Source organism: Microtus pennsylvanicus, chromosome 9, assembly GCF_037038515.1.
Source record: "Microtus pennsylvanicus isolate mMicPen1 chromosome 9, mMicPen1.hap1, whole genome shotgun sequence".
NCBI classification, from domain to species: Eukaryota; Metazoa; Chordata; class Mammalia; order Rodentia; family Cricetidae; genus Microtus; species Microtus pennsylvanicus.
The window spans coordinates 85,141,972-85,161,963 of record NC_134587.1 but is presented as its reverse complement, the minus strand read 5'-3'; the positions used below and the strand labels follow the sequence as shown (position 1 = coordinate 85,161,963).

Sequence of the window (19,992 nt, the reverse complement as noted above, 5' to 3'; positions counted from 1 at the left end):
CCAGCAAGCGGCATTCCTTCATGGGCTCTGCTGCTTCAGCAGATAATAGACCGTAGCTTTGAACCAGATGAGCCCTTTCCTTCCTCCACGCTGGTTTTGGTTACTGTTTTATCTCAGAAGCAAAGGGTCGGTCAACTAGAACACCCACTGTCTACACTTCAGTATGAAGGTTGAAGTCTGGGGATGTTAGTGTTCTACTATGAACCTTCTCTTAATTCTGGCCATTTCCTGTGTGTTTGTTTCCAACTCTAGAATCTTAAGCAGCTTTCTTGTTTGGGGAGTATGCAGTATGATGTCGCCTTGGTAATTGATGTTGCTAGTTTAAAAATGCTGTAGGGTTCATTTCTAAATTGTATCACATTGGGGTAGGCAGTGTCCTAGATTTTCTTTAAAAATGTATGTACCTAAAATGTGACTCAGCAAGTCTGCTGCAGAGGGTACAGGCTTCTGAAAATGAATAGTGTCTGCTGAAGGCTGTTAGCATTCAAATGACTGCATAGAAACTTGAGTTTTTGCAACTGGACTTTTAAAAGAGAATGCAAACTCAACAAGCTTAGCGAACTTAGTGTTGATTGGTTGGATGCAGAGGTCAAGAGCTAGTCTTCCTTAGAGACCTTCTGTATACCCTGAGTGCCAGGTCCAAGTCACATCCTTGAGTCCTGGGTTACAGTCCCATACTTTATCCAAACATGGTAGAGCTTTCCAGAAAACTTGATGAAGATGGGTGTATTTGGGTAGACTTCTGGGGTCATGTGCTGCATTTGGGAGCTAGGCTTTTGAGAGAGTGCCTGATCTTACCCTGGGGCTAGCCTGCACTCATCAGCTCCTTTAGGTAATAGTAGCCTGTCATTGCATGTGTGTTGGCCTGGGGATTTCCTGAATAGCAGGAAACTATATGTGGGAAGATGCATTTGACTTAAAGTGAGGTGCCTCTGGGGCCGAGGAGGAAGTGACTTGGACATTGGTAGAATAAGATGAAGACTTGTTTTCTTTCTTTTTTTAAATTTTTATTGCTTTGTAAATAATACCATTTAAAATTTCCACTTCCTCCCCTCCTCCCAATTCCCTCCCACTCCCCCACTCACCATCTCTCCTCCCCCTCCAGTCCTAAGAGAGGACAAGGTACCCTGCCCTGTGGGAAGTTCAAGGCCCTCCCTCCTCCATCCAGGCCAAGGAAGGTGTGCATCCAAACAGACTAGGATCCCAAAAAGCCAGTACGTGCAGTAGTAACAAATCCCAGTGCCATTATCATTGGCTTCTCAGTCAGCCCCCATTGTCAGCCACATTCAGAGAGTCCGGTTTGATCACATGCTCGTTCAGTTCCAGTCCAGCTGGCTTTGGTGAGCTCTCATTAGATCAGGCACACTGTCTTAGTGGGTGGACGCACCCCTCATGGTCCTGACTTCCTTGGTCATGTTCTGCTCTTCAACTGGACCTTGGGAGCTCAGTCCAGTGCTCCAGTGTGGGTCTCTGCCTCTGTCTCCATCCATCGCCGGACAAAGGTTCTATGGTGATATTCGAGATATTCATCAGTGTGACTACGGGACAAGGCCAGTTCAGGCACCCTCTCCTCACTGCCCAAGGACCTAGCTGGGGACATCCTTGTGGACACCTGGGATCCCCTCTAGAGCCAAGTCTCTTGCCAACCCTAAAATGGCTCTCACAAGATATCTTCTTCCCTGCTCCCATATCTGCCCTTCCTCCATCTCAACCATCCCACTCCCACATGCTCTCCCCTATCCTTCCTTTCTCCCTTTTCTCTCCCCCTCTCCCCTTCCTCCCACCCCACCCTCATCCCCACCCCCAGGCTCCCAACTTTTGCCCTGCGATCTTGTGAAGACTTGTTTTCACAAGTGTTGAACACACCTTTTAGAAAATGAATTTGCAACTTTTGTTTCTTTCATAAGTAGATTGATAACTTTATTTCTCACCTTCCTCTATATGGAATATAATAGCTATAGGCTTTTACGATCTTCTTGTAAGTAGTACCTCACCATCTGATCCTACCCTTACTCCTCCCCCTTCACCCTTACTCCTCCCCCTTCACCCTTACTCCTCCCCCTTCACCCTTACTCCTCCCCCTTCACCCTTACTCCTCCTCCTTCACCCTTACTCCTCCCCTTCATCCTTACTCCACCCTCTTTCACCCTTACTCCTCCCACTTCACCCTTACTCCTCCCTCTTTTCACTCTTACTCTGCCCCCTTCACCCTTGCTCGGCCCCCTTCACCCTGACTGTTTTCCCTTTAGCCATCTACATTTCTGTGAGTTAGTTTCTCAGTTTCTTGCTTGATACAGAGCCCAAGGAAAGGGCATTTCTTGGTGCTCCACTGTCTCCCTTCCCTAGTGCTACAGATGGGGTTAATTCTGGAGACAGAGGTGGCTTCTTCTCCTTCTCCTCCTCTTTTTCATCTTCCTTTTTCTTCTTCCCTCCTTCCTTCTTCTTTTCTTTTTTTCCCCTGAGCTATTTTTAAGGCTTGATAGGAGATAGGAAGGTTGTCCTGTTTCTTTCACTCAGTAGCCTGAGACCCCTGACATCTTGCAATCTCGCCCTGTCTTTGCATGTCCCCACCACAGCAACTGCAACAGCCTCAGTTGGTCTGTCTGCCTCTGTGTGGGCTGCTTCGTTAATTTATTCTTTAAAAAGACAGGCCTATGCAGATCCTTCCTCAGTAGCAAGTTTAATTAAAGCCTGTCAGCAGCTTCCTGTTGTTATTCCTAGCTCTAGTCTGAACTGTGGCAATTGCTTCTACTCTAACCCCAGTCTCAGTGTCTAGCGCCTCTGACTGGTAGACTGTTGGCTACCTTTAGCACTGCTGTCTGTCCGGTACTTGTTCCACTTTCTGCCTTCAGCCCTCAGCATTGCTTGGGTAGAGTTTCCCCTGGATTTACGTGTTCAGTAGCACCAAATACTTCTTGTGCTTATCACAGTTTTAATGTTTGTCTGTTTTCTTCCTGGTGTCAGGGTTCTCTAAGTAGCCCTGACTGTCCTGGAACTCTCTCTGTAGATCAGGCTGGCCTCAAACTCAGAGACCCACCTGCCTCTGCTGGGATTAAAGGTGTTTTAATATTACACCATTTGGGAGTAGTTCCCTGTGCTTTATCACTAACCCTTGTACTCTAGGCTGACAGGAACACAACTCTGTTATCTTTAGTGCTTCAGTAGGAGACTGGGTAGATGAGGGATAGATACTTCTGGAATGAATCAGTACATCATGAGCAGTGAGAGAACAGACTTTAAGTTAGCACTTTTTTTTCCTCCCGGATTTGAACCATAATAGTCCTAGGCTCTAGAAGTCTTCTGGTAAAAGTCAGCTTCCCAGACTGTGATTCATTAAGTTTTATTTCTGCGAACCACTTTCAGTTTTACCACAAAAACAAACAAGGAAGGACCAGAGCTGGGATTGGTGGTTGTTTTGAGACAGGGTTTCAGTATAGTCTAGGCAGCCTTGAACTCCTGGGTTGACTAGGATGTCTTCAAACTCAATGTCCTCAAACTCAATGCAGCCTCCTGAGTGCTGGATTTCCAGGCATAAAGCATCACACCCAGCTAATAAAATGTGTTGTAAGCATGATTGATTCCTATCACCACTTCCTTTTTTAAGCCTTAAAGTGATTTATTATTTTAAGAAGTAGCAGATAATCTCAAGGCAGGGCAGGCTCAGTGGAAGGCACAGCTCCACCCCTCTGTGTATCCCTGGGCTCTCCTCCTCATGAGTCAGTCAGTTCTTGGTCAAGTGACTGTATCTCTTTTATCAACCTCATGGGATAATAATTAAAAGGAGCTGGAAAATGATTGGAATGGGGGGAGCAAAACAGTTCCTAGAGATGCTCCTGGCAATGTTTCCCTCACATCTTATTGGTCATGTTTGGACCAGTTCCCATTCCCAACAAACTTCTGGTGAGGCATCCAGGATTTCTGACTGTCTTGGGACGATCTCAGGAAGGAGACCGAGGCATTAAAACAATGGACACTTCACCTCACCCGGGAGTGTCTTGTGGCTAGTGTCATACCTCTGGTCACTCATCCAGCACTTAAATCACCTGCCGTTCCTGGTTTTATCCTCATGTGGCATACGTGTGTGAACCTCACAGTAGGCCTTCCTCCCATTTTTAATGCATTTAGTTCAGCTGAATGAATGTGCAGACCCAGTTTTCCTTCTATCTAGTCAGTTTTATTTGCGCTCTTCATTTCTGCCCAGTAAACCTTTACTAAGGGGAGGAGAGGGGCTGTCTAGCTTTCAGTTGTGATCGACTGGATACAGATGTCATTTGTGTAGGCTTGGCATGGGAGAGGTAAGATTGTGAAAGCTTTAGTCTTGACTAGTTTGACATACCTGTGGATGTGTTCTACTTGAACTCATGTATGCAGATGTGCAATTTGAGGGTGAGATGAGGGTTGAACAAGTGCATTTGTTGGGAGAGGGGTTGGTAGTGGTTGTGTAGAAGGGAGCTGGGCGAGCAAAGGAGGAACAGTCTACTGAAGAGTGAGAGGAAGGAGCAGAAACTCGGGAGAGGAAACCTAAGAGTGAACAGCCAATCGCATCAGTTGCAGACATCCAGGAAGGGTTGCCTCTGTACTCCGCAACTTGGTGGATGTTGTAGGCATCCAGTAGATGCCAGTGTTTGTATGGGGCTTTAGGTAAAGAGGTGAGGGGAGCCTCGGAGGCAGAAAAGGCCTTCAGGTTGAGGAGTGGGGCTTGGGAAGTATAGAGATTGTGGGGCACACAGTGTAGAAGCTGGCTGAGGAGGGAGGGAGGAAAGGCAGCCTTGCAGGAGAGTGTTGTCGTGCGTGATGGGAATTTGTAGCCACTTAAAAATGTTTTTAGATTTATTTACTTTATGTGTTTGGGTGTTTTGCCTACATGCATGTCTGGGTACCCATGTGTGTTTGCTACTCTCCGAGCCCAGAAGAGGGTATTGGATCCCCCGGAACTGAAGTTATGGACCGTGGTGAGCGGGCCATCTGGGCATGTGGGTGCTGGGAATTGAACAAGTGCTCTGCACTGCTGAGCCAGTGCTCCAGCCTCTGCTGTCCCTGTTAGAGGAGGAACAGACACATATTTCTGAGTTAAAGATTCAGAGTGCAGAGGAAGGGTCTGAAAATCTCGGACATGCAGTCTGCTTGGTAGAGCAGCACCAGGGAGACATGCGTGGAAGGAATCAGGCTTGGGACTAGTGGGGTGAGGGAGGGGGGCGGAATGGGAGCACCAGGGAGATACTTCAGGTATCTTGGTTAGTGGGAGGCAAAAGTAATTGTTGAAGGTGAGGAAGATGACATTTTGTATAAGGTACTTTTAAAAAGGTGATTTTAAGAAGTGGTAGAAGATTTGGAAGTGGAAGAAATAACAGCAAAAACACTTATTGAGTGCTGTCTACTAAGCATTATATGAAATACTCATCTACTCCTCTCAGTTATGAGACTTTCACTATCATTCCACTTGATGAATCAGAAAGCAGGTTTAAATGGGTTAATGTCTTCCCAAACACGACCAAGTTGATGAATGGTGGGTGGCTCTAAGCTGCATGGTATGATAGATTAGACAAGAATATTTGGTAGTCACTTAGATATCATCTAGGCCAAAAGAGGTGCTAAGAGCGGGAAGAATCTGAGGACTCTAGAGAAAGAATCAATAGGACGGTGCTTGTGCCCTGTCATCAGAGCCTTCTGAGTGACAATGGGAAGGGGTGACTGAATGGAGGGGGCTGGACACGAGAATTGTTGTGTTGAGGGGTGAGGAGAGCGGGTCCTGGGCAGGCCGGCGGTTTTCTTTGGGTACCCAAAAGGTCACGCCCTAAGCTGGTTTAACCTCTTAAAGATCATTGGCTGACAGAGGTTCCCCATCACCATTGGAATAGAGAAGGTCAGGATACTGTGAGGTGTGATCTGGCCCAGTGTTCGTATGGTTCATCTTATTTCTCTTGTGATTGCTTCTCAAAATTCTCTGGTAAAATGTCAGGAAGGTGGCTGAGGAGATGGTGTGGTGAGTAAGGTGGTGGCCATCAAGCCTGGGGACATGAGTTTGCTCCCAAGGACCCACATGGTAGACAAAGAGAACCAACTCTTGCAAATTGTCCTCTGACCGCCACACACACAAATGAATAAATGTGGAAAAATTAAATGTTATCAGGGAAGATTGCCTTGCATATTGTGAGATCTAGGGAATGAAGAGGTTCAGGTTGGTCTAGGGGAGGTTGCTAACTACTTCGCCTGAAGCCATCTCTGGCTATACCCTGGCCATTCAGGGATTTTCTTATAGTCTGGAACAATTTCCAAGGTTAGATGCAATCAAAGTTAGGCTGGGGAAGTTATTTTTCTGCTTTACAGGAGTACAGTTTTATAATTATGAAAGCATTTGAATTCTACAAGTTTGTGGCTTCACTGACTTTCCTTATGTATCAGTATCATACTTTGATCTGTTGCTCTCCCTTCCTTCCTCTCCAGTTCCTCCTTTTCTCCAATAGTCCCTCTTCAACTTTAAGGTCATTAAAACAAAATCTTTCTAATTTCCACATGTGAGGGAAATCATATAATACTTTTGATGTCTGGCTAATATAACATAATCTCCAGTTCTGTCTATTTTCCTGAAAATGATATGATTTTATTCCATTGTGTATATATCATATTTTCCTTATCCATTGTCTGCTGACAAAACCTAGGCTGGTGCTATTGTGAATACAGTAAAGACAGTGTGCAATCTCTACTTTGTATGCTGACCTCATTGCTCTTGGATAAACACCCAGGAGTGCTATAGTAGGTCTCTTTTTAGTAGTGTTTGAGGAATTTCCATACTGATTTCTTAGAGGCAGGGTTTTCTGTCTTGCCAGCCCACTCCCAAATAATCATACAGAAACTTATTATTAATTATAAATGCTCAGCTGATGTGGGATTTCCCTCTGTATGCTATGAATATGTTTTATTACTATTGGTTAACAAAGAAACCTCTTTGGACTATAACAGGGCAGAATATAGCCAGGCTGCAAGAGAAAGAGAAAGAGAAGGAGATGGAGAGGGAGAGGGAGAGGGAGAGGGAGAGGGAGAGGAGAGAGAGAGAGAGAGAGAGAGAGAGAGAGAGAGAGAGAGAGAGAGAAGCTATGTAGCTGTGGAAGGAGACAGATGCTAGACCCTTACCAGTAAGCCAAAGCCTTGTGCCAATACATAGATTAATAGAAATGGGTTAATTTAAGATGTAAGAGTTAGTTGATAAGAAGCCTGAGCTAATAGGCCAAGCAGTGTTGTAATTAGTAATAGTTTCTGTGTGATTATTTGGGCTGGGTGGCCAGGAAACAAGCTGTCTACACTCAGCTGATAGCTTAGGCTTGTTACTAACTAGCTCTTTCAACTTACATTAACCCATATTTCTTATCTATGCTCTACCACGTGACCACGTGGTGTGGTGCCTTTTTTCAGCACCGTGACTCCTCCCTCCTTCCTAGCATTCTTTCTGTCTCTGGTTCTCCCGCCTAGCCTACCTCTTTCTGCCTAGCTATTGGCCAGTTGACTCTTTATTAAACCAATGAGAGTAAAATATCTTCACAGTGTATAAAAGTATTATTCTACAGAAATTTCTGAAGTGGTTGGGCTGAGTATATGCTTAATTTGTGTATACACTTAGGGGTCTGTTTTAGCCATGTTAAAGGTTCAGGAATGATTGATTCAGCTTCCCTATGTAGTGTGAAACATTATAGGCACTGTATTCATTCAAAACTAACTCATTCATTGAGCTGATAGCTCTTGCTTTTTTTTTTTTTTCAAGACAGGTTTTCTCTGTGTAGCTCCCACTGTCCTGAAACTCCACAAACCAGACTGGCCTTGAACTCTTAGATCCTCCTGCCTCCGGGGTGCTGGAATTGAGGTGCAGGTGGTAATCACTGTCTGCTTTATCTGATGACATTCTTAGCCTTTGGATTGGTGGCCTCCAGTGTTCTCCCTGAGTCAGTAGATTGTGAAAGGTTTGTTTATCTATCCTCACAAGACATTAGTCCTGGTACAGAGGTGGGCAAGGAGTGGCTGTTTCAGAGGGCCAGAATTAGCCTCTGGGCCTGCAGTGTCCCAACCTCTCCACAGTACCGAAGTTCTAGTCAGTCTCTGCCAGTCAGACAGATTCAGTTTCGTTCACAGCCGGCCGCAGCTTCTCTTCAGGAGCTCTTGTTCACAGGGAAGCTTGTGCCCAGCTGAGCGGCATCTCCTGTCCCATGGCTGAATCTCTCTGTTTGTACGGAATCCTTGTTTCACAGTTAAATTTCAGATTCTTTTCTGGACTATTTAGCAGTGTTTCTCAAAGTGGGATCCAGGGATCTCAAAAATTATTGTTAAAAATACTATTCCAGCCAGATAGTGGTGGCACATGTCTTTAATCCCAGCACTCAGGAGGCAGAGGCAGGCGGATCTCTGTGAGTTTGAGTTCTAGCCTTGTCTACAGAGTGAGTTCCAGGACAGCCAGAGCTACACAAAAGATATGTTTCAAAAACAAAGAAAGAAAGAAAGAAAGAAAGAAAGAAAGAAAGAAAGAAGGAAGGAAGGAAGGAAGGAAGGAAGGAAGGAAGGAAGGAAGGAAGGAAAGGAAGGAAGGAAGGGAAAGAAAAGGAAGAAAGAAAGAAAGAAAGAAAGAAAGAAAGAAAGAAAGAAAGAAAGAGAGTTAGATGTGGTAGTTCATATCTGATTGCATGGGAGGTTCAATGTTTCAATGTTAGCCTGAGCTATGGTGAATTCCAGGCTAGCAGATACACAGAAGGGTCTATAAAACTGTCTTCAAAGAACTTTCCCAAATGTATTTGGAAAATTAATTGTGTTCAAGTTGTAGAGAGGGGCTTCCAGATGTCATTGTGGATGAAGGAAAAGGAATGTCACAGTCACCTTTGTGTTGACACAATGCCATGTGGGTGCCTGCAGCACGCACTCTCTCTTTCTGATTTTGAGACAGGGTTTCTTTGTGTAACAGCCCTGGCTGTCCTGGAACCTGCTTTGTAGACCAGGCTGGCCTCGAACTCACAGAGATCCACCTGCCTCTGCCTCCCGAGTGCTGGGATTAAAGACATGTTGTAACGGCGTAAACGAATGCAGACAGTTTGTAAAAATATATATATTTTAATGTAGAAATAGACTTACAGAACCACCGTTCCCGCGGAGACCAGGAAAGTAGAAGAGACAGCTCGGAGCACGCTCACCAAATTTATAGGCAGACATTAGCCCGAGGCGAACACGCCTCCTAAGGGGCGGGACTTATCCCTACAACACGTGCCACCACAACTGGCTTAGTGCAGGTTTCTTAGCTCTCTGTCTTGTCAGAGGCAGATCTGCTCCTGTGGAATATTTAGTCATTGAATTCCAGCACATTGATTTTAGATAGAAAGGGAAGAGACAGTGTTATTGTTAGCTTTAGGCTGCCCTTAGGAAGGACTCAACACACTCTGTGAGTAGATTCAGTTGAACTGTGCTTTCGGTTTTACCCTTAGTATTTTATACACGTATGTTTCAGAGGACTGTGAAATAGCAGGTTTCACCGAATCAAATAACCAATGTAATTTTTATAACTATGTACAATTATTTTATCACCAGTTTTTATTTAAAATCTAGCCAGCCAATTAATGAAATAGTATTATGGTATTTTATAAAAAAATGGAGTATTAAACCTCGGAAAACAAGCAGTCTTGTGTGATTCATCTAGTTGTTGGATTATATACAAGCCCTGAAGCAGGGGAGATTAGGTTGGTTATCATTTAGGTTCAGTGTTGTCTCTTAGGAAATGAAATTATGTATGAATCTCAAATTCTTATGGAACGCTCTTAGAGACTCATAACGTGTTTGAGTGGCTTCCTTCCATGACTGAAGGGAGGGATTGAGAGTGAAGTGGATGGAGGCTTCTAGAATAGGATGAACATTGGATTCTTGAGCGCACTCCTGTAGTTCAGTAGCTGATTAGCTACTTGGTTATTAGTGCCCATCAAGAATAGATTAAGTCCCACGAGCACAGAAAATACAATTTGTTTGCTGTTGTCTGTCCAGTGGCCAGCTAAGTGCCAAGCAGATAGAGTGAGTCCTCGGTGATCATTAGATGACTGAGCAAATTGATGGAAATGTGATTCACATTGTGGAAACCCGAGACTGGCTGGATTAGCTCCAATGACGCGAATGTCATATGGTAGAACTAAGTAACCACTCGCCCAGAATTCTTATCACGTAAATGTTTTCAGGAATGCAAAATGCTCATGTGAGAGATTTTAGCTACGTTTTCTGGAGTTAGTTTACTTTTTGATGCCTTTCTCCAGCTCCACTCTTCGCTCCATGTCCTTCCATTTCTATCCATTTTATATTACTATTTGTCTATGTGTTTTCAAGTGCATGTTGTAATTTATGTTTGCAAACAGTGAACTTTAATTTGTCTCAATGTGTGTGTGTGTGCGTGTGTGTGTGTGTGTGTGTGTGTGTGTGTTTTAAAGCCCTTCAGATTGGTGTGTAAGGAATAAAACATTACCACCACGGAAGTCTGATTTTTTTCAAATACATTGGAAAATATTCAACTGGGCAATGGTGGCACATGCTTTTAATCCTAGCACTTGGGAGGCAGACGCAGGTGGATCTCTATGAGCTTGAGGCCAGCCTGGTCTACAGAGCAAGTAAGTTCCTGGACAGTTAGGGCTACACAGAGAAATTCTGTCTTGAAAAACAAAAAACAAACAAACATTCTAAGTTTTATTAGCTTCCTTTAAAAATCTATCAGTATTGAGTAATGTAAGGAAATTTTGCATTTGTGGTAATATTTATTATTTTCTTAGATTAGGCAAGCTCCAGGTTAAATGGGAGACCTTGTTCGCCAAAATCAAGTCAGAGCAATTGAAGAAGACTTGCAATCCTGGCCTCTACCTCTGTGCTGTCATACAGTATGTACATAGAAAGAGGACCAGTGCTGGTTTATAACTCACGTGCCTTTTAGTTGCTGTTGTGCTTTGTGTGCGTTCTTTCTGTTGATGCTCATATTAACCCTAAGTCAGATACTGTTTTTATGTTTTACAAATAAGGAAACTGAGGTACAGAGAAGTAACCTGCCCATAATTATAGCCTTGAAATGTTGGGCACACTGACTACAAGAAATAGACCAAAACACCTCTGGATGATGGGATTATGGCTCAGTTCACTTCTTTACATCTGTAATACATTGAAGGATGTGTCTCTACAACTTATGTAGCTGATGATAACATTTGAAAAAGTTATAGCTTGTTTAAAATCTAGAAAAGGGTCAATATAAGAGATTCGTAGGTTTCATTTCAAAGATGAATTCTTGCAATTAAGATAGAAATTAAGCTTGTTTAAGAGGGAGAATGTGGTGTGCTGTAATTGTGCCGTAGTCCAGTGACTGCACAGGACACTCATTACCAGAAGGAAGATTTTCCCTTCCCCTTCAGATGGGTGTGTTTTGCGTAGACTGGCCTCACATTCTGGTCTCCATCAAGCAAGTAGCCAGGACTACAAGACTGCAGCACTTTACCCAGTTTAGAAAAAAAAGGATTTTTCATACCATTTTTTTTTTGTTTTTGAGTGTGTATGTGTGTGTGCATGCAGGTATTGGAGAAGGCTTCAGATTCTCTGGAGCTAGTGTTAGACTTAGTTTTATGCCACCTGATGTGATTGCTGGATATTAAACTGTGGGCTTCTGCAAAAGCAGCAAGTCCTCTTAACCCCTGAGCCACCTGTCTAGTCCCCCACCCCCACCCCAAGTGGATTTTCAAAGATTGTCACCTGGACAAGGGGTACACATCTGTAATCCCAGCACCTGGAAGGCTGAGGAGGAAAGTCTTGAGTTCCATGCCCACCTAGGCTGTAGCAAGACTCTTGCAGAAGGTTCTGTCCTAGTGACTTAAGTTGTGAGAGGGCTGGCGTGATGAGAGATTGTCCAGTGTATGTGCACATGTGGAAATAGCACACAGTACCCCTAATATATACAGCTTTTATGTTCATATGTTACCAGTTTAAAAATAAATTTAGTTAAAGGCCAGCTAGGGCTACACAGTGAGACCGTGTATCAATAAACAAATAATAAATCTTAAAACTCAATAAAAGGGCAGGAGATTTTACAAATACCACCACTTTCTTTTTCGTTGTTGTTGGTTTTTGTTTTATGAGACAGGGTTTCTCTGTAGCTTTGAAGCCTGTCCTGGAACTTGCTCTTGTAGACCAAACTGGCCTTGAATTCACAGAAATCCACCTGACTCTGTCTCCCAAGTGCTGGGATTAAAGGCGTGTGCCACCACTGCCTGGCACGTACCACCACTTTCTATCAGTACAAAATTCCCAAAAGAGATAATCACTTAGCTTATGTTTTGACAGTTTTTTTTTTTTTGATACTAAGGAAAGCAAGCTCACACTGACGCATAGCAGAGCATGGACCAGCTTAGCCAAACTGGCCTTTGTAAAAGCAGATGTGGCCTGCAGGCTTCAGTCATAGAAATGTAAAGAAACAGAAGCAGTAGACCCGCTTCAGGAAGTGTGTACTTTCCTCTCTGTAAAGGGTAGCCAGCCACAAGGGCAAAAATAGCACAAGTGGTGGGTCCGTGGCCTCATTCTGGTTGCCCAGCTTTCCACTCCTTTGTGTTGCTCTCATTCCCATCATCTGTGGTCCTTTGGAATCTGTCTGCTAGCAAGCCATGCAACCCAGTCAGGTTTCTTTCTTCTCCCTCTCTTCCTTTCCTTGAGACAGGTCTCTCTGGCCAGCCTTGAACTCACCATGAAGACCAGGCTGGCCTTGAACTCAGAGACTCATCTGCTTCTGCCTCCAAAATTCTGTGATTAAAGGTATATGCCACCCTCCCTGGCTCCAGCCTGTTTTCTTGGAAGTTGGTAACATTCCGTGTTGTGTTAGTGCTCATAGCTGAACTGTGCATTTGCGTGTGAGGCATTCTGCCAAGAACTTGGTGTGGTGACAGTTATGGACATGACGTACATGGGTTGAATCTGGTTCACAGTTTGGTGCAGTATAAGCCAACAGTGTTTGGAGTAACAATGAATTAGATGGAGATACTTAAAAATTATTGATTTCCATTTATTGTTGAGACCAAACAAAACAAAACAAAAGACAATACCTCTCGCACAATGACAAGCATAACCCCTTTCGCTATTTATAGTAATTTCTTGGCCAATGCTGTGTTTTTCTGTTTTTGGAACCCCTGTACCAATTATATTTAAAGCGAAGGAACAATAAGCCCCTTAAAAAGAGCCGAACAGAGGAAATGTCTGGGTCCCAGCAGTGGCATTAGTGAGTGACAGCAGAGCCAGACCTGGCTGTGGAGCCGTGTCCCCTGCCCTGCTGTGCCGCACCAGCTCTGACATGGCTGCCCAGCGTGTACAGTGGGAATCCTTCCTGTCTCTGCCAGTCTTCACCTAATGCCATGGCCTTTCAAGTTCCTTCCCAGGGAAGATACTCATGGTTTCTTCATTTCTTTGGTTTTGAATAAATTACTTTTTTGAGGCCAAGACAGAATATGATCGTTTTGAAAGAGGTAGAGTTTTGAGAATAACATAGTTTAAACGTGAGAAAGTTATGGGGTCCCCGAAGATTACCAGATGCTCAGGGCTCGTGGAAAGACAACCCGCAACACTGTGTGGGTAATTGACGGCTGCCGGATTGTATTTATTTGTTTAAGGTATATTACCATTTCTGGAACTTGACAGAAAATTATACCCATAACCCCTGAAATCTATATAATCTTTTCTTCCTTTCTCTCCCTTCTGCTCCCTTCTTTCCCCTTCCCCTCTGTGTGGGGCTTAATGTAGCTCAGGCTGACTTCAAACCAGGGATGTAGCCAAGGATGACTGTTAAATTACGGTCCTTCCACACACCAGGTTATAGTCATGTGCCTCCATGTCTGGTTGTTTCCCTTTCAACATCAACTGTAACACATTGACAAGCACCTGTGTGAGACCTTTGTTTACTAGAACAGTGCATGTAATGGGCAAGAGGCGAATTAGGTCATGCTGGGCTGGGCGTCCACCCGGAGAGCATTGCCACCTTACCAGTTTGTGTAGGTGCATTTCAGACAGCTCCTGGCTGTCCAGTGACTAATGGTGTCAGAGCGCCCACGTTTCTCTGCAAGGGAGTTTTATCTTTAGAGGGCATCTCTGGCTTTGGCACACAGACAGTTTGAGTGCACCGTGGCTGTGGCCTGAGAAGCTGTTCTGTACTCAGGGAAGCGTTAATGCTGTGCTGTGCTGTGCTGTCTGTTCTTGATTCTGCAGATCTGCTAACGCATCCCAGAGAAAAGCTTTTAGGAATTGGCCTGACTTTGGAAAACATTCTTTTTCAAATGTGTAGTTGTATACTGAGATCTCTAACTTTTTCCTTCTAGAGAACTGTGTAACTAAAAATGACCTTCCTTAGTTTGATGTAGTTTTAAATTTTTTTGTTTTAAATTTTAATATGGAGATAGGTTTCATTTATTTTTATTAAATATTAAATGTATTTTTTACTAATTGTGGTCTGGCTCACCAGCAGCTCTTATGAATGAATATTGTGATGTAGTAGAACAGTAAAGCAGAAGCAGAGTGATCACACTCCATAGGGAGGGCCATGTGCAGACTGGATGCTAGAGTTTTTACCAGTATCCTTTGTGACCATAGCGGTGCGTGTCTGTCTTTTATCTCTTCCCAAACCAGCACTGTAGGAAAGTGACTGTGGAGAAAGGTGTGTTGTCTGAGGAACAAGTGTGTGCCCACAGAGCAGACATCAGCATGTGTCTTCAAGAACAGGTCTTTGGTAGGCTGTGGGGGTTGCTGCTTTTCAAATCTACAAAAGAAGGAAAGAGGGAAGCAAGGGATAGAGGCTAGACCCTGTCTCAAAACACACCACCTCTCCTCAAATGTATGCTCAGGAGCCAAAACCAAAACAACAGAACCCCAAATATGTACTCACAATCAAAACCAAAAACAAGAGAGCCCTAACTGTATTCTCAGTAACCAAAACCAAAACTAAAACAGCAGAACCCCAAGCCTATTCTAATAACCAAAACCAAAATCAACAACAGAACTTCAAACACATGCTCAATAACCAAAACCAAACTCAAATAATAGAACCCTAAATGTACTATAAATAACCAAAACCAAGAACAACAGAACCCCATATATTCAATAACCAAAACAAATATTCAATAAAACATATATTTAGTAACCAAAATCAAAACAAGATAGCAGATCCACAGTGAGGGAGACATTCTCCTAACCTCCTTCCACTTGGTTCTTTTTCCTTCCTGCTGAAGGTTTCACTGCCTCCCCATAGTGCTAGGCACAAGTTTGGAACCACGTGGTGTCTCAGCCCAGGCTCCCCTCCCCCAAGCCCTTAAACATGGTTTCCTAATTACAGGTTCAGAAATTTTGGTGAGCAGCCGTGGTCAGATGAAGAAAACCAAAGGCATGCATTTAGTTGAGATTTTCCTGAACTTGGTTTTCAGAATGGAAACTGTTAAGGACTCTGGGAGAGAAACCATGGGCACTATCGGAGGGGGAGGACTGTGTGAGCTGTGTGAGGGATTTCAACGAAGTGCTTAGCTTTTTTCTTTTAATTTTAACAACTTTAAAATTTTTATTATTTTTATTTTGTGTGTGTGAGTGTTTTGTCTACATGTATGGCTGTGCACCACATGCGTGCCTGGGGCCCACTGAGAACAGCAGAGGGGGTTGGAGCTCCTGAAACTGGAGTTACAGATAGTGATGAGCTGCCATGTGGTGCCGGAATCCAACCTGGGTCCTCTGCAAGAGCAGCCAGTGTTCTTGAGCCCTGAGACATCTCTCCAGTCCTTGGTTTTCCTTCTACCATCTGACCACTGTTGGTCACTGAAAGTTTTGTACCCGTATTTGAGAAATTATAAAACTTTGAAAATTAGAATGAATCTTAACCCTGTAATGTGATATAGTTACTAAAGACTAGAAAAGTTTGAAATAGTTGGAAGCGCATTTTACCCTTTATCCTATCAAATGTTTGTCTCTATATGAGCGTAATTTTTCTAATGCCTTGAGAATCTGCTTAATGCTGTGTGTTGAGTTCGTAGCATTATGTCCTTTCATAGTACAAGACACACATGCATTTATAATTATTATTATTATTATGTTACTTTCAAATATATGTATTAGAAAATACGAAATGTTAAGGCTGTGGATTTTAGCTCTCTCTAGGGAATGAAGAGGATGATAACTCTTGGCTCCCCTCCCAAAGACAGCAGGAGACTAGTCCAGCGCAGGCATTCTCTGCTCCTGGTTGACGCTCTAATTCTCTGCAGCTGTGTTTGTTGGATGACGGCGATGATCATGTCAGCGGTTAGGCCTCCTTAGGAGAAGAGTTGCTGGATTCAAAGACAATCCATTTAAAATTTTAATGTTGCTAATACAGTTTCCTTTTTCAAAGCATGGAGAAATAGACGCTGTCCCAACAATGTATGAAAACAAACATTTTATCATAGATTAGCCAAAAGGGGTATTCTGAGTTTTGCAGTCTGAGGTATATAATTGCTTCATTGTGTATTTTCCTAGTGAAGGGATCATATAGTATGTGTGTTTGGAAAATAGAGGTATATGTATAATATATATTATATAATATATGTATATAAATCGATAGTCCTTTGTTAAATATGTTGAGATATTCTAGACAAGTGGTTCTCAACCTATGGGCAGCATATCAGATATCTTGCATATCAGTTATTTACATTATGATTCATAACAGTACCAAGATTACAGTTTTGAAGTATTGATGAAATAATTTTATGGTTGGGGTTTACCACAACATGAGGAACTGTACCAAGGGTCGCAGTGTTGGGAAGATTGCAAACACTGTCCTAGAACATTACCTGTATTGTTTATATTGTCTTTTGTCAAACAATAGTTTTTTATTTTAAATTCATGCTTTGTTTTCTTTTTGTCTTCCTGTATAACTTTTGGATTTTGTGCCTTATTGTAGAGGCCCTTTCTATCTCGTGATTATAAACATCTGATTACAAATTTTCTAATTAGTTTTTTAGTTTAAGGAAACATTTAACTCCCCAGTCAGTTTGCAGTTATAAATAAAGTATGACTATCAGCTCCCCTTCCTGTGAATACAAAACTATCCCACTGTCATTTATCGAATCGTGTTCTGGCTAGTTTTTATATCAACTGACATAGGCTAGAGTCATCTGGGAAAAGGGAACCTTTACTGAGAAAATGCCTCCATCAGATTGTCTGTAAGCAAGTCTATAGGAAATTTTCTTGATTTATGATTGATTTGGGAGGATCCAGCCCACTGTGGGTGGTGCCACCCTGAGCGTGTGGTCCTGGGTTGTATAAGAAAAGCAAGGTGAAGAGCAAGCCAGTTAGCAGTGCTTCATGGCCTCTGCATCAGTGTCTGTCTCCAGGTTCCTGCCTTGAGCTCCTGCCATCACGTCCTCAGTGATAGACAATGACCTGAGAGTTGCCAGAGGAAATAACCCTTTCCTCCCCAAGCTGATTGTGGTCCTGGTGTTTATCACAGCAATGGAAACCCTGATGGGGACAAATAGTGTTATCTTTTCCCTCATTGGCTTAAAATATTTGTTATGTTTTTAATTTCCATAAATTATCTGGTTTTCTATTTTCCTTCTATTTCCAATATTATAATATTTTATTCTCCCTTTTCTAAACATTTCTTAATTAACATTGAACATTTGTTTACTTTTCCAGAGTAAGACCATGACCTCCGAATCTTCATCTTGGTTTTATCTTTATATGTAGTTCATTCATTCAGTGATCTCTTTTCTTCTCCTCCCTCTCATTTCAGAGCCCTGCTTGTGGAAACCCACAGGAGACAGCTCAGGGCAGAAGAGTGGTCATTTCTCACAGTATTGACAGAGCTCTGAAAGATGGTGAGGATGGACTGGGCTCACGGGATTACTATGATAAGCGATCCCTCGCTGTTCTCAAAGGGTATTTGCTATCTCCGGTTTATCTATCCTTCCTACAGCACTAGGAATTTTCATGAGTTTGTGTTTGAAGATTGGGTGCCTCTGTGTTTTGGATAAATGGAAGTGGTTTGAACATTTATATAGTAGAGATTTCCAGACTTCACGAAACTAACCAGCCCAGGAGAGATTTATCTACAACATGGAGTGCAGACCTGCTCCCTATTCCTTAAAATAGGTTTCAGGAAACATTTCATTGTAGATACTGCTGGAGGGTGTGTGTTAGGGGGCAGTGGACTCTGCACACTTGTGGCCACATCACTTCAAGCAGATGAGTGATAGCCTCACAGAAGAGTGGAGAACATGCAAGGGTTTGAAGAAGAGGGCTGAGGAGCAATGGCAAGGTACACTGTGGTTATATTCCTGAAGTAGGAGTGAGCAAGTCTCTAAACATTAGTGTTTAAGGATGCAGCACATTTTGAAGACCAAATTAAGGTTATAAAAGATTATTAAGGTAAGATTTGTAAATATATTGATTTCAATTATACAGGGAAAAAAGTCTGAATTTTTCCACTAACTGCATGCTGTTAAATAGCTATCAGGGGACTGAATTAAATAATGCACAAATAAGTATTTTTTCTTGGCATAGTTCACAAAAATCACCGTGTTTAAATTTGAAGACGAGGATTACAAAAGCAGAGAAATAGTATGAAAATTTTGACTATTAGAATTTTATAGATTGTAATTTAAGTTTAGTAATGTTTCTATTAATGATTAACATACACTACTTTTATAATTTTTTTTGGATATAAAATTTGACTTTTCTTACTCAAAACCTCATGGTTTTGCTGGGCATGGTGAGGCATGCTTTTAATCCTAGCGTTTGAGAGGCAGCGGCAGGCAGGTCTACATAGTAAGATTCTGTCTCAAAACAAAATAATCTTAAAAAAGAATGTGTGTAAGCGCAGATGCACAGGTGCCATGCCGTGCACATGGAGGCCAGAGCACAACCTTTGGGAGTGAATTATTTCTTTCTACCATGGCTCTGGAGATTGGACTCAGGTTGTCTGACATGTACAGCAAGTGATTTTAATCACCAGACCATTTTGATGATCCCACACCAATTTAAAAAATATTTACTTGATTTTATGTGCTTGCATGTGAAGGTCCACATGTTTGTATATGCACCACATGTGTGTCTAGTGCCCAGGGAGACCAGAAGAGGGCGTAGGAGCTCCTGGGGCTGGAGTTACAGCTGTTGTGAGCCTCCTTGTGTGGGTGCTGGGTGCTGAGCCTGGACTCTTTGTAAGGACAGCATGTACTCTTCAACACTGAGCTGTCTCCCCAGCTTCTGCACCAATATTTGATTTCTCTTCACTACTTTCAGCACGCCCCCCCCCCCCCCCCCCCGGCAATCCCTAGTTGTTTTATGTAGGAAGGAAGGTTAGTCTGGTAAATTTACTCAATCACCCCGTAGTTGCTGCAGAGATGGCTCGGTGGTGAAGAACACAAGTGCTCTCACAGAGGACTTGGATCTGGTGGCTCACAACCATCCATGTAACTAGTTCCAGAGGATCTAGACCCCCTTCTGGCCTCCCTGGGCACCAGGCAAGCACATGGTGCAGATACATACAGTGTAAAATAAGTAAAGCTTTAAAAATGCTAAAAATCCTTAATTTAATGACCTTGCTAGCACATACCTTTAATCCCGGCACTTGGGAAGCAGGGACAGGCTAATGTCTGTGAGTTTGAGCCCAGCCAGGTCTACAAAGCCAATTCTAGCACAGTTAGGGCTGTTACATAGAGAAATCCTGTCTTGAAAACCAAAGGAAGAACAAAAACAAAAAACTTTAATTCTATAAACCGTGTTTTACTGTTTCCTTTTGAAAGATGGTTAATATTTTACTGTATTTATGTGCCACGCTTTATTTGTTCATCCTTTAATGGACACTTGAATTACTTCTATTTGAGGCTCTTGTGAATACCAAAAATATGATGCCTTTCGAATTTTGGAAGACATAAAAATTTCTTTGCAGTTGAGTATGACATTTTTCCTCTTGCATGGGCCAGTTTGTTTCAGAAGTATTTGCATGGAGTGGAT

The 19,992-nt window shown here is 42.8% G+C and overlaps 1 protein-coding gene across 2 annotated transcripts in view; it reads left to right on the top strand.

Annotated features, from left to right (window-relative positions):
* Snx25 (sorting nexin 25) overlaps positions 1-19,992 on the top strand; it is a 103,979-nt gene that overhangs the window by 7,805 nt on the left and 76,182 nt on the right. For both annotated transcript variants that reach the window (XM_075986708.1, XM_075986707.1), the window contains exon 2: positions 17,771-17,855. In XM_075986708.1, coding sequence (XP_075842823.1) covers positions 17,771-17,855 — 85 coding nt within the window. The remainder of the gene's footprint in view (positions 1-17,770; positions 17,856-19,992) is intronic.